Source organism: Monocercomonoides exilis (genome assembly GCF_001643675.1).
Source record: "Monocercomonoides exilis strain PA203 chromosome Unknown scaffold24-1337568, whole genome shotgun sequence".
NCBI lineage: Eukaryota > Preaxostyla > Oxymonadida > Polymastigidae > Monocercomonoides > Monocercomonoides exilis.
This window is the reverse complement of record NW_027150569.1, coordinates 748,106-762,562: the sequence shown is the minus strand read 5'-3', so window position 1 is coordinate 762,562 and position 14,457 is coordinate 748,106. Positions and strand designations below refer to the sequence as shown.

Sequence of the window (14,457 nt, the reverse complement as noted above, 5' to 3'; positions counted from 1 at the left end):
GAAAGATTTCATATTGTGATTGGACTGCTACTGCAAGGAGTATGACATTTATTGAATCTGCAATTGCACAAAAAATCCTTCCAATATGTGGAAATCCTCATAGTACATGTTCTTGGACAAGTTTGCAAACGACTCATCTGGTTGAACAAAGTCGAAGTTATTTTCGTCAGAGCCTGAAAGCGACAGAAACCGATCATGCAATTATTTTTTGTGGATCAGGTGCAACAGAATGTATGCGAAAATTGATTGACATTATCGAAATTGAAAAAATATATCTTTTTACAAAAATAAAGCCCGTTATCTTTATATCTGTGATTGGACACCATTCAACAACACTTCCATTTTTTTACATTAACTGCGAAATTGTTTTTATTCCACTTGATGACAGTGGCAAAACTGATCGGCATTTTCTCCATCAAAGACTAATTGAACATGAAAAATCTCCATTTAAATTTGGTTTTTTTACAGCGACGTCCAATATAACAGGAATTTCAGATAACGTAAGCGATTTGTGCTTACTCATGCATCAATTTGATGGATTGGCTTTTTTTGACTTCGCTACTTCAGCCCCGTACGAAAACATAGACCTTGGTGCATCAAATCTAAGATCTTTTTCTCATCGAGGAGTTAGCAGAGCAGACTTCTCAACTTATTCTTTCAATGAAACGTCGGATTGCCCTTCAGATAATAGCAAAGGCTACATTCCAATGGATCGGAAAAAGTTTCGTAATTTTGCGTTTCCGGACGGTGTCTTTTTCTCGATGCACAAGTTTGTGGGTGCGGGAATGCAGTCTCCTGGGGTGCTTGCATTTCATCGTCGAATTACAAGCTACTCGCCTCATCAAACATCGCTCGCATCAATTTGGTCTTCACCATCTTCACCATCTTCAGCTGTTTCATCATCATCATCATTGCTTTCTTCTTCTTCGTCATGTTCATCTTGTTCTTCTTCTTCTTTGCATTCTTCCTCTTTTCCAGTTCCACACACCCAGCCTCCGTCTGCGCCTGGAGGAGGGACAGTGTATTTTTCGTCTTCTTCTCTGTTTCCATCGTTTGAGTCTTCGCTGGAGACCAGAGAAGAACCAGGAACAGCCTCAGCGATTTCGATTGTGCGCGGCGCGATGGCGCTGGCTTTGAAGGAGAGTGTTGGAGTTGAATGGATTCGGAAGAGAGAGCTTGAAATATGCAACAAAGTGAAGGAAACACTCGGCACAGAAGACGGCGTTGTGCTCTTCACAGGCCCGTTTGCGAAGGAAAAGAAAGAGGAGGCGTCCAAAGAAGGGATGAAAGATGCAACAATTGATGGTGATGGTGATGGTGATGAAGAAGATGATGATGAAGGCTATCATCAAAATGAACACAATGCATCTGAAGCAGACATTCCAGCATGGCACATCCCCATTTTTTCATTTCTTATTCGAATGCCGTCTTCACTTTCATTCACTTCACAATCATCTCATCAACCACTTCACTCTGATTTCTTTCCCCAGCGGATCGACCCTGCAAACTTCAGCATGTTCGATTCCCAGACAGCATCACACCACACCCCTCAGTTCCTTCACCCAAATTTTGTGTGCGCTCTTCTGTCGGACCTCTTTGGCATCCAAGTGCGGTCGGGCTGCCTCTGCTCAGGAAACCTTATCCACCGGCTGCTCCACATCGACACAAAACACTCGCGCTTCCTCCAGCTCTGCTGCGAAGGCGCACCGCTGGACGAGATATCTGCTTCCTGGGATGCACTTTGGGAGGAGAAGAAAGAAAGAAGGTGCCCTTTGAAAAGAGAAGAATGGGGAGAATGGGAAGGGAAGAGGATGGATGTGCAGCCTGGGTTGACAAGAGTCTCGCTCCACTATCTGATGACTGACGAAGAGGTTGACTATGTTCTCTCGTGCATTGCGTGGGTGGCGAAGTATGGGGCTGTTATGCTTTGTCTGTATTCGATGATGAACAGGAGCTCTTGGTGGCGCTGCATCGGACTGCGCATGGGCAACAAGGATGTGTGCAAAGCACTCTATTTGTCCTGCTTGCCAGATAACAGCCAAGCAACACATCAAATGAGGCAAAACGATGTTCTCCGCTTTTTCAAGGCAGTTCCTCTGCTGGCTGCGGATCACCCATTGCTCTGCCATCGCCTTCTGCACCGTGGGCTGCTCTGGCAAATAAAGAAGAGCGAAGAGGAAAAAGATGATGTGGAAGGAAGAGGCTGTGGAGTGTCACTCAGAAGCGACAGCAAAGTCACGTGGCTTCACTCACTGTTTGATGCAGATGGCTGGCTGTTCTCAAAGTCTGATGAAGATAACGAAACTCAATCACAATCATTGGATCAAATTTCTTTATCATCGTCTTCTTCGACTCCTTCAAATGCACCGAAGTCATCTTTCCCGCATATTTCTTTCAACATTGCGATGGATTCAACATTGAGTGATGCAACACAAACAGGCGAGGAGCTTGAGATGTTGCCGTGGATGGTACAACCAGCACTCTCAAACAATTCCGATGAGAATGTTAAAGACAACTCTGAATCAAAAATTGAATCTCAAGCCATCACTTCAGACAAGAAGCCTCATAAACTTTCACAATGGCAATATTTGCAAGAGGCTAATGACTTGGCTGTTACGATTGTTGAGCATTTGCTGCCATATCTTTCGAAAGAGTGTGGAGAGCGTGTCCAGCCGCAGTATCCTTCGCAGTTTGACAGCATCAGATGGTATGCACTTCCTTCTGATGGAATAGCACTGCTGGAGAAGATAAAGGTGGAGTGAAGGAAAATTGGATTGATGAGGAAAACAAATTGAAAAATTAGTTTTGAACTTTTCTTCCTTTCAATAGAATATTCATTCAACTTTTTTTTTCATTTTTAATTTCGAGATACAAAGAGTTTTTGTTTATTAGTTTGCGATAGATCTGTATGTTTTCTCCTTTTTCTTTAACATCACTTGTTTTTTTTTAATAAAAATAAAAGCCAAAGAACTTTGTGATGCTGGAATAGAAATGTTACACAAATGAAGTGAATGATATTATATAATCTTCATAAAAAACATTGCAAAAACAAACAAAAAAAGTGAGAAATTCATGAAAACAGTAATAGAAAAAAAAAGAAAGAACTCACATTTCCTTTTTATTAAAAACAAATCAATAAATAAATAAAGTGCAACTAACAACGCAAATTCAATAGTCTTCCTCTTCTCTTCTCTTCCGCTGCTTGTGTGTCTCAAAATAGAGGACAACACAGTTGTTGCTGGTGACAAATGCGAGTCTCCCCCTTTCCCATTGGATGCCTGTGATGGCATTGTGCATCTGAGACGTGATTGGCTTTCCAGGTGCTGGTGTTATTTGGTTGAAGTCGAGTCAGAATCATTATTTTTTGTGAGGAATTTTTGTTGTTTATATTGTTAATTGAAGGATATAACATAAAAATAAATAAATAAATAGAATGAAAATAAAGAAAGAAGAAAGAAGAAGAAAGAAGAAGAAAGAAGAAGAAAGAAGAAGAAAGTGAAAAGAAAGTGAAAAGAAAGTGAAAAGAGACAAATTAAAAATCCAATTCAAAAAAAAAAAAAAAAAAAAAAAAAAAAAAAAAAAAACCATTATATACAAACCAAGAGCAGGATACAGCTCCCACGCAACAGGTCCATAGACAGAAAAGCGAGTCTTCTTCTGCTTGGTGACAATAGCAGGAGGCAATGAAAGTGATTGAGGTTGCACATTCATCTCAAAGACAGTCTGAAAAAAGAAGAAGAAGAAAAATAAGAGAAAGAACGTGAAAAAGAAGGAAAGAAAGAAGTGAAAAAAAAAAGATAAAGAATAAATTAATATAAAAATTCCTTTTTAAATAGAAAAAAAACTATAATAAATAATTCTAACAAACGCTTTCAATCCCAGTTTTGCTCGGCTCCAACTTCGTTCCTTCTGCGTCTCTTTCTGTCTCCCTCTCCAACTTCTGCTGCTCCTCCATAAACCTCCTCTCCATCTCTCTCTCCGCCTCCCTTATTCTGTGCAGCTGCATCAGCAGATCTTTGTCCAGAATCTTCTTCTTCATCTTCTCTGCCTTCGTCGGCTCCCACCCAGCCGGCCCTCCCCCTCTCTCGTCGTCAAACACAGGCGCAATTATCTTCAGCCTGTGCTTCCGCCCATCTCCTCCAGTCATCGTCGTGATAATCGGCTTCCACGTGTCTGTCGCTTTTACCAGCTCCACCTCTTCTTCTTCTGCTTTCCTCCTTCTCTCCTCCTCGTCCTCTTCATTCTCATCGCTGCTGCTCTTGCTCTCTGAGTCATCATCATCATCGGAACTCGACGCATTTGAATCAGAAGACGACGAATCTGCCTCGTCTTTCTCCACATCGTCTTCTGCCTCATGCACAAGCATGTTGCCTCCTGGCTTCAAAATGTCTCTTTTCTTGCGCTCTTTCTCTCTCAGCTTCATCCGCCCCATCTCGCTCTCTTCCTCCAGCAGGTTCTGCAGCTCCCTCCGTTTGAACGCTGCTGCTGCTTTCTCTTCTGGACTGAGCCCATCTTCCCTCTCGTCTGCTTCAATCTCCATCTTCAGCCTCAGTTTCTCCTTCTCCTTCATCAGCTTCTCGTCCAGCTGCCTCTGCTTGTCCTCTTCCACTTTCTTCTTCTCCTTCTTCAGGATGCTCGTGATCTCCACATCCAGGTTCTTCAAGTTGAACACCCACGGATACACCTTCCCATCCTCTCCGCCTGTCATCATCTGATACACTCTTGCTATCCCTGTGGGCGAGCGATAGGATGCTGCGGTTGAATAAGGCGGGTTTGGGTCAAAGGCAATCTGCCTCACCCACGACGAGTGGCCTTTCAGCCGGCAGAGAGGGCGAGGGTTCTTATGTGCTTCAGCAAAGACCATGATGTAGTCGTCTTGGCCACCAGCCTTTTATTTTTTGTATTTCATTGCAATTGTGCAGTGGAGGATTCATGAATTGAATTGAATTAATAAGTTAACGGAAAAAGAGAAAGAGAGAAGGAGAAAGAAAGATTGACATTGAAGTGTTAATTAATTATATTGTGAAAATCATGCCCAAATAGAATTATTAAATAAACATTCAAATGAAAATTAATGGAATAAATAAATGAGTAAGTAAGTAAATAAATAAATAAATAAATAAATAAATAAATAAAAAGAAAGATAGAGAAACAAACAGCAAGAAGTCTTCCATCAGACGACCAAGCACAGCAATAAAGAGCACCAGAGTATGATTTGAAGCAGTATTTGTATCTGTTCTGCTTCAAGTTGAATGACATGAGATATCCTTCTTCGGTTGTGATGGCAAAGATTGGATAACTACGCAGGGGGTTGAATTTGATGTCTGAGGGTAAAAAAAAAGTTGAAAGGAAGAAAAGATAAAGAAAAAGAATAAAAAAGAAAAAATAGAGGAACGAATGAGAAATAATATGTGTGAAAATCTTTACAAATTGACAAAGTTAAAAATAATTTTATTTTGTTTGTGAAAAATTCAGCAATAACAGATTATGAAGTTAATGCCATCAACCAATGTTCCGACAGAAATCAATAATTAAACCACAAAAAAGAAAGAAAGAAAACATCCAAATGCTCCTCATAAAATCCATTTCTTCCTTCCCTTCCATACCAGTCACCCCACGTGCTGAGCAGATCCACCTGCAGACTGGGTTGAACGGCTGTGTGCGGGAGAAGAAAGCGACACCTGGATAGTCTCCCAGTTCCTCCTTCGGAAAATACGGAGAAACTTCTGCATATTCCAGCGGATTATCCGGAGAATAAACGGTGGCTGTAGCGAAGATACCAGGAATTGAAGCAGAGTTCGTGCCGTTCTTCAGAGAGAGCGAGAGAGAGGCAGATAAATTGGCAGAGGAAAGAGAAGAAGAAGAAGAAGAAGAAGAGGAAGAAGATGAGGAAGAAGAAGATGATGATGATCCAGATGACATTGAAGGAGTTCCAAATGACATGCTCTGTGGAATGGGGATAGTTGCAGCAGTAGGTGCCGGCACCGCCAGCGTCACACCTGCATCCATCGACATATACGACGCAGAGTTCTGCTGTCTGCTGCTTTTGTCCCCTGCCTTTCCGCTCCCTCCTCCTCTTTCAGAAGCATTGGCCCTTCGAGATATCGAGTTAGCACCGCTGAACCGGCTTGAGTACATCGATGCTCCATGTGCTGATGCAACAGAGCCAGCCCCTGCTGATCCTCCTCCACCTCCGCCACTTCCTCCTCCTCCTCCTCCTGAAGTGAGTGAAGTAAATGGGCCATAGCGTTGATGCGCAAGTCTGTGAGGGGGTGGATTTTCGAGGTCAAAGGGAATGAAATGCGGTGCAACTGGGTGTTTGATCATCTCATCTGCATTCACCTGGTCTGTCGTGACACTCTGAAACAGCGCCAGGGAAGAAGAGGCTGAGACCGTGCGTGTGAGGAAGTGCAGCTGGATCTTGTTTGGCTTGAATGTGGTGATGTCGAATGTCTGTGGCGTTGCCTTCAGCTTCGAAAGTGCCGGTGGTGGATAAGACGGGTCACCTCTGCCGCCAGAGGCTGTGGTGAAGTAGTTGAGGAGCTTTTTGTAGGTGACTGGGTGGGAAATAGAGTAGACAGTGAGGTCTGGGTGTGTCAGTGGCCGTTCAATGTAGGAAAGAGGGGTGTAGCAGTAAGGGCGGGTGAGGAGGTTGATGGGGAGTGGAGGGAGCGAATAGGAGAGTGTAGAACCGGTTGTGGTGGAGGTGGCAGAGGCGATGCTGATGAGGTTCATGGCAGAAGAGGTGGCGGTGAGAGGGGTGGAGGCAGAGACGCCCTGCATGCGGGAATCACCTAAGGAAGGAGGAGCAGGGCGGATGGGGTTGGTGTTGATGGAGAGGGGGGTGAGGTAGAGGCTGTAGGCAACAGAGGTGTGGATGGACTCGAACGACGGGGCAAACAGCGCGGGGGAGTGCGGAACGCTGGCTGCTTGCGCCTGGCTCTGAGATGGGGGTGCAGGTGTTTGAGGGGTTGGCTGTGGAGTGAGGGGAAGAGGGGTAGCAGAGAGAGAAGGAGAAGGAGTTACAGGAGAGGTTTCAGGAAGCTGCGGGGTGGTTATCATGGCTGAGGCAGGGGTGAACGGAGGGACCGAAAACGGGGCCTCTGCGAGTTGCTTGAATGCTTCTTCGACAAGATCGTCTTTGGGGAAAGGGCGCTTGGGAGAGACGTGCGGGTCAGGGGGAGGCCATTCGACTTCTGGAAGGTCGATCTGGTAACCGAGGATCGACCCGTCCCCAAAGCCCGCCAGAATCAAGGGCACTTTTTCGTGGTACGATATGCTTATGCACAGACAAGGTCCTTTGGCTGCGATGTTCTGTGTTTGAAAAAAAAGAAAGAAATTTGTTTTGAATAAATTTCATGAAATAATTAAAAAATATAAAATATTGACAAACCCCTTCATTGAATGACTGCTTAATTGTGAGAGAATCCAAACTTATTAAATCAATTCGGCCACTTCTCCTCCCGATTAAAAGAAATGGCTTTTCTTCGTACAAAACATCAACTGCTGATGTTGCAGGATCATGCCCTGAGTCAAGACTATGACCCTGAAAATCACGATGGAACTCTGACATCTCGGGATATCTTATGAAATATCCAGTATCTCTGAACACATTAAATGCACAGCGAGCATAGGGAGTGTTCGCTTGCTCGGTAAATGTGATTCCACTTTGTTGAAGTTGTTGCTTAGTCTTATCGGAAGGATGACGAAAATCACACAGACCAAGAATTGGTCTAACTCTGCCAAATTCAGATTCTGCCATTGGAATGAAATAATTTCTTGCCTTTATAAATCCTTCATCAAATCAAATACTTATTAAAAAACAAAAGCATAAATTCGCAAACTATTTCCACATGGTAAAGCAAATTCTTCCAATCCTTGTGAATTTTTTGGTACGGGCGCTCCTTCATTAACACCAGGAAGCGCTTGATAGAGCATTGTACTTATGTTAACTCAAAAAGTTTAAAAATGCTTAAAAATAGACAAAAAATGTTAAAATATTTATTAAATAATCACCTAAAATTAAGCTTAAATTTAACATCAAAAAATACTTTAAAAAACACTTTGCCAATTTTTAAACAAAAATAATTTGTTTCAGAATTAATTATAAACAAATTGTTTTTATGATCACTTTTTATCAAAGATTGACCAAGTGTTATTTTTGTATAAGAAAAAATAATAGGATTGGTTTTCCTATTGAAAGATGAAAAAACAATGAGTTCGTATTAAATTGTCATCACAAATGATTAAAGGTGTTGATCAAAAATTATTTTTATGCAAGTTTCAGTTCCTTTAAAATTATCTGTCCAAGGGGACATGATTCGCCCCTTGCAGGATTATTTAAAGAAAAGTTATTCAAAAGAAGTGGCAAAACAGCAGATGCCTTCTTGTGAGTTTGTCAATCAAACGAGGACAACAGCTGTTGCTGCTCTTTCTCGACCTGATACATGTCGTGATGTTTGCAAGTCTATGCTTATGATCGTTATAAATTGCGCTTTTCGAAGGTTTTGTGCAAATATTTAGCTGTTCTTAGGATATTAGAAGCAAAACTTCCTGGATTGAACTTTTCAAATCGCTGGAATGATGTTTTTGAAAACAAAAAGTTTCATGGTTTGAAGCGGACACTAGCAATGTTTTTATAGTTCAAACGATTTTAACTTCATGATTTAATGAATTAGATTCAAACGATGTTTCTTATGAAAAGATTTGCGTAATGTTTAATATTGCAGGTTCTCTGACTGCAGAGTGCACACCAATTCAAAAAACCGAAGCTGCTCAAAAAAGTGCAATAGCAAACTTTAAGGTAATTGCAAATCAAGACTTTCACATTCCCAAAAGAGACTTAATATTTGAATTCAATGTTTTTATATTTTAGCTTGCAGCTGGCTGGTATGAAAAAATTAGAGTGACTCTAAAGACTGCGTTATTCAACCCTCATCAAATTGATCTCACTGACCTCAACCTTATCGTACTTAACAGACTCTGTTTAGCACAGGCACAAGAAATCTTTTTGATGATTGTATGAAATATTTTTTAAATACAAAAAAAATTTTTTTAATGAATTCTTCTTATTTTTTAAATAGGCAATTAACAAAGGTCTTAAAGATGAGTCGATATCAAAGCTTGCACAACTTTGTGCAAATTTGTACTCAAGCTGTATCGATTGCTTAATAAAAGCCCAATCACCTAAAGTGGATAAGGTTTTTCAATATACTTTTAAACTCTAATTTTCTAAGTTGCTTCGTTTTTTAATTCATAAAATCAATTCCATTTATTTTTTCATCAATTCATTCAATTTCTGTTTTTCTTTTTCTTTTCTTTTCTTTTTTTCTTTTTTCAAATACAAAAGGGGCTTCTTGGCCGCTTGCAAGTTGGCCAATATCTGTGCACCGCGCTTGCGCAAGAGTACTTCTCCAAGCTGCGCCAGAGCGAGCTGAAGTACGGCGACGAGATAGCCCACTTGCGTGTCGCCCTGGAGAACCTCGATGCTGCCATCCGCACTATCGAGAAGGGACCCATCGTCCCAGGGAAAGAGAGCTCTGAAGGCGGTTTTGCGGGGCTGATATCTGGCCTGGTGGGCGGAGGCGGGGGAAGCGGGTGGCAGTCGGACTCGCTCTTCAAAATGAACCTGGTCGATGCTAAAACCGTACTGATTGCGCATAGAGAGCGTATCTTCAAGAGAGAGAGGCAAATCACTGATGAGAACGCACGGGCATATTACCTGACAATCACCATCAAAGAGCTGCTCCCGAAGCTTCCGGCACACACTGCACCGATGGCAGCCACACCCGACAAGGAGCTGGATGCGCTGTCGCGTGTGCCTTCTTCGTCAGAACAGGGAAGCCAAGGCCCCTCGCTGGAGACGATTCCGTTCAGCGACCTGGTGCCTATGGAGCTGGTAAGGTACTCGCAGCTGTTTGTGGACGACACGACGCGCATTGTGAGAGAGTGCTACGACGAGGAAGAGGCGACGAAGAAGGAGACGAGAGGCGAGATTGAGCGGCTGGACATGCCGAAGTCTGTCGACATGGTGCGGAAGAGCACAGGCCCGCTGCAGCAGAGTGTGCTGAGCGGGTGCCTGGCAGTGAAGAACGAAGGCGGCTGGCAGCTGCTGCAGAAGAACTCGGCGACTGTGAACGGGCAGAGAGAAGGGTGCTCCAGACAGCTGCTGGACATCCGGAGCAAGCTGAGCCAGCTGGTGGGGAGAGTGGGATACACGCAGCAAGGGAAAGTGCTGGAAGGGTATTTGACTGAAGTAACACAGTATGACGACTCACTGACACAGGCGAGGAAGATCGATGACGAAGTGGCGATGAAGATGTCGATGCACAGCGAAGTGATACAGACGATCTCGTACACCTGCAACGGGAACGAGGAAGGAGAAGCGAAGATGAAGGAGCTGTCAGACAAGCTGCTTAGTGCTCTGATGTCATCGGGAGCTTCATCATCATCATCATCTTCTTCTTCTTCTTCTGTGCCAACAGCCGAAGGAGCAGCGAAGCTTGTGGCGGATGCGTCGGCGCTGCAGGACGGGCTGAATGCGTTCCAGGCGCGGGAGAACAAACAGCAGCAGGCGCTGGATGCGCTGAGAGAAGGGGTATCGAGTGTGGACATCACAAAAATTCTGATAGCGAATGCTGGAGAGAAGCCAGCGCAGAGTGTGGTGGAAAGCGAGAAGCAGAAGATTATGGCGCTTGCAGAAGGTGCAAAGAAGGCGTTTGCAGACACAAAAGGGTTGATGCCGACGCTTCTGGAACTGCACACGAAGCTAACACAGGATTTGAGTTCGAATTCATACATAACTGGGAGAGTGGACTGCTGCACACGTTTAGAGGCAGCTGCTGCAGCGTTCACGATGATCAAGGAGCATCTGAAGAAAGGGGCAGAGTTCTATGCGTCGCTGGCATCAAGACTGACGGAATTCATGCAGAGAATAGCAGTGCTGGAAGGGTTTGATTGAAAATTGCTTTTTTTTTATATATAATTGTTTAATCATTTAATTTAAATAATATTTCTTGGATATTTCTTGGATATTGCATATTAATGAATAACAATTACAATCATATTTCTTTATGTTCGAAAATGTGATGGCACATACAATTAAATCTTTAATCATCTATTCATAAATAATTCCACCTCTATGCTCTTTTCTTCCTTTTCACTCACTTTCTCTCTCTCTCTCTCTTTCATTCTTTCATTCTTTCTCTTTCTCTTTCTCTCTCCAGTCAAATTGCTCCAAGCAAGCCAACTGTTATCCCGCAAACACCCCTAGCCCCTCCCTCACAGCCACAGCAGCAGACATTCACCTTCCAGGCACCTCCAATGATAGGCGGTGCTCGTCCCTCAGGATCTACGCAAACTTTTGCACCCCCTCCACCCCCTTCTGGAAGATATAGTTAGAGAAAAAAAAAATAAACATTGAAGAAGTGTTAGTGTTTGTATTATTATTTTTATTTTTATTAGAAATAGGAATAATAAGATTAATATTAACACTGCCATTGATGTTATTAAGCTGGATTGATGTTAAATCGCAATTTCAGTTGGGTTTTTTTTTTATCTTCAAAAGAATTTTTCTTTTTTCCTTAATTGACTTAATTTTTTTTCAGTTTTGTTGTAAACGCATTTTGCCAATATTTTAGCAATCACATATGCATTATTCATATCTTCAAATCATTTATTTTTATTCCTTTTAACTTGAGAATAGATTTTTATCTGAAAAAATCTTTCTTATATTTTTCTTTCCTTTTTTTCTTTCATTTTGAATATTTGGCTATTCATTGAAGTTGTCTTTTATTTTTTTATGTTTTTTTGTGGTGTTCCACATTCTTATGCTTTGCACTTGATAATTTTGTATTATTACAATAATTATCAACATTTCGAAAAAAGAAAAAAAAAGAAGATTAGCATAAACAACTTGCAACACTTTCTCTATGAAAAAAATATACACTGAAGCAAAACAGAAACTAGTTTTATTTTATTTTATTCTGCTTTGAAAAAAAAAAAAACAATACAATGTGAAGTGAATAAGAAAAGTTAATTCAATATTCAAGTTATCAGCTTGAAATTGCACTTTTTATTTCAAAACAAACAAAAACAGAACAGTTGCGCAAATGGAATAGCTGTGAAAAAATGGTTAAGAATTCTAAAAAAAATTCTTAAACAAAACAAATAAAGTGACAAGACATGAACGAAATTGACAGAGGAGTATTGTGAAGTGCATTCATTTCTGTGCGAAGGGATTTGGAATCGCCCCTCCGCCTGTTGCTGCCCCCGTCGCTGCAAATGGATTGGCAGGCGCTGCACCTGCAGCAGCTGTGCCTGTGGTAGCAAATGGGTTGGCAGCAGCAGCAGTAGTAGAAGCAGCAGGAGCAGTTGATGCGAATGGGTTAGCAGCAGCAGCAGTTGAAGCAGCAGGAGCGGTAGAAGCAAACGGATTGGCGGGAGCAGCTGTGGTGGAAGGAGCTGTGGTGGCAAACGGGTTTGCTGCAGCTCCGGTGGCAGCAGTGGTACCTGTGTTGGTGTTTGTGGCAGCAGCAGCAAAGGGATTAGCAGCTGTGTTAGTTGCAGCTGCTGTTGTGCCAGTTGTATTGTTTGCAGCAGTAGCAAACGGATTTGCCGCATTTGTTGTTGTCGTCGTTGCAGTAGCTGTGGTAGCAAATGGATTGTTGCTTGTTGCTCCTCCTGTTGCTGTTGTGCCTGCTGTTGTAACTGGCTTTGGTGCCAAGTTGAGTGATGTCACAGGACGCAGCATGACTCTGCTGACTTTCCCATTCGCAGACAGACTAAGCGCAGGAAGCGCACCAGACGAGCCAGCAGTCGCAGTGGCATTCGATCCCAGTGCAAACGGATTGGTTGTCGCAGTGTTTGTCCCAGCAGTTGCAAACGGGTTTGTTGTTGTGGTTGCAGCAGCAGCGAAGGGGTTTGTGCTTGCTGCACCTGTCTGTGTGTTTGTGGCAGCTGGAGCAGGAGCCGCTGATGCTGCCTGCTGTTTGGCAAGGTCGGTTGCAGCGTTGTTCTGCGTGGCATCAGCCGGGAAGAATGTGAGTGTTGAGCCGAGTGTTGCAAGTGGGTTGAATGCTGCGATGGAGGCAGTTGAAATGGCCTGTGTGGGGTCAGAGGAAGAACCTGCGCCAGGCAGCCCAGAAAGAGAAGACGAGTCGCTGCCTGTCCACGTGGCTCCCACAGAAGACAGACGGTTTCGCTTAATCATCCGCGTCAGAGCGAACGTAGATGAGCGCTCAGAGAAGTTGTCGTCTCGCAGGCTTTCTCTCAGAATTCTGGTTATTCCCATGTCATCTCGCACTGTTTTGGCCATCGCATTAATCGCTTTTTCATTGCTCTTTAGCAGCTCCTTCACGCGGCGTGCACTGTCTCCTTCAACGGTTCCTTCAGCCATCTTCGCTTTGACAATAGCGATCCGGGCTTTTGTAGCTCGCCGGCTGAGTTCTGTCACTTTGCCTTGCATTGGAGCTCCTCCTGTCATTTCGTTCTGTAGGGCACACAGCTTATTCAGAAGCATCTCTTCACGGCTTAAAACTGGAAGCCCTTTTAACTGAACAACGCCAACCATCCTCATGATATGAATCATTTTATGTTTCAACACGGTTTGTGATTGGCGAAATTCTTTGACTTTTTGGGTTAAAGAAACCTCATTTGCCTTTCTCAGTTGAGTTTGAAGTGCATTAAGCTCTTTTAATCGAGAGCGAAACATTTCCATTCGTTTCAACTGTTGTGCCACTCTATCCTTGAGTTGTTGAAACATCATTAACACAACAGGATAAAGTTGATGAGGACTTGGATTTAAACGTTGTGCAGCTAAATACTGCGCATGGGAGATTCCAGCTGGAGGTTGAAGAATTCCAGGTGTTTGAAGATGTTGAAGTGTAAGATTATTAAAAAAGATAGCCTTAAACATGCAAGCTTGATGTGCAGGGTCCAAAGCGCAAACAACATTAATTATCATTTGAGGAGTTGGATCAGGCGGTAAATTTGTCATACTTATAGCTAATGGATTATATAGTGGATTAAATAATGCATTAGTTTGGTTTGTACCATACTGAGTCGTTCCAGTAGTCGCAAAAGGGTTGGTCGCTGTTGTTGACAGAGCAAAAGGATTTGATGATGTTGTTCCAGTTCCTGAAAATGGATTCGTTGTTGTGGAAGAAGCAAATGGATTAGTTGATGTACTTGGCAAGGCAAAAGGATTTGAAGCTGCTGCGAAAGGATTTGTTGAAGCAGCAGGTGTCGTCACAGCAAATGGATTTATCATTTGGTTCGCTTGAGGAGTATTTAAAAGAGTCGGTTGAACAGGCTTATCTGGTAGAACACGATTTATAGAAGGCGCTTGTGTTGCTGAAGCTGAGTATGGAGAAGATGCTGGGTTTTTGGCAGGTGTCTGCCAAATCATGCACCAAATTGGGGAATTTTTTTCTTATTAGATCAACAAGGATCTTCAGA

At 42.9% G+C, this 14,457-nt stretch overlaps 4 protein-coding genes across 4 annotated transcripts; 2 read left to right on the top strand and 2 right to left on the bottom strand.

Annotated features, from left to right (window-relative positions):
* Positions 1-195: 195 nt before the first annotated feature.
* On the top strand, positions 196-2,762 carry MONOS_1328 (putative cysteine desulfurase; the record flags this gene model as incomplete). The annotated part of the gene is made up of 2 exons (XM_067865970.1): positions 196-231; positions 294-2,762. 2 exons carry the CDS (start codon positions 196-198, stop codon positions 2,760-2,762), a joined length of 2,505 nt encoding a protein of 834 aa, XP_067726919.1.
* A 209-nt stretch (positions 2,763-2,971) lies between these two features.
* On the bottom strand, positions 2,972-7,938 carry MONOS_1329 (uncharacterized protein; the record flags this gene model as incomplete). Its single annotated transcript, XM_067865981.1, has 7 exons — positions 2,972-3,323; positions 3,600-3,723; positions 3,869-4,888; positions 5,158-5,324; positions 5,607-7,314; positions 7,394-7,794; positions 7,845-7,938. 7 exons carry the CDS (start codon positions 7,936-7,938, stop codon positions 3,169-3,171), a joined length of 3,669 nt encoding a protein of 1,222 aa, XP_067726918.1. The 3' UTR covers positions 2,972-3,168.
* A 336-nt stretch (positions 7,939-8,274) lies between these two features.
* Positions 8,275-12,151, top strand: MONOS_1330 (Vacuolar protein sorting 31 (Vps31); the record flags this gene model as incomplete). The annotated part of the gene is made up of 7 exons (XM_067865993.1): positions 8,275-8,457; positions 8,505-8,610; positions 8,679-8,803; positions 8,876-9,019; positions 9,084-9,200; positions 9,350-10,950; positions 11,226-12,151. The coding sequence occupies 7 exons, from the start codon at positions 8,275-8,277 to the stop codon at positions 11,398-11,400; spliced, it is 2,451 nt and encodes an 816-aa protein (XP_067726917.1). The 3' UTR covers positions 11,401-12,151.
* Positions 11,955-14,420, bottom strand: MONOS_1331 (putative nuclear pore complex protein Nup54). The gene has a single exon (XM_067866002.1). It carries the CDS (start codon positions 14,405-14,407, stop codon positions 12,221-12,223), a length of 2,187 nt encoding a protein of 728 aa, XP_067726916.1. The 5' UTR covers positions 14,408-14,420; the 3' UTR covers positions 11,955-12,220.
* Positions 14,421-14,457: the final 37 nt, after the last annotated feature.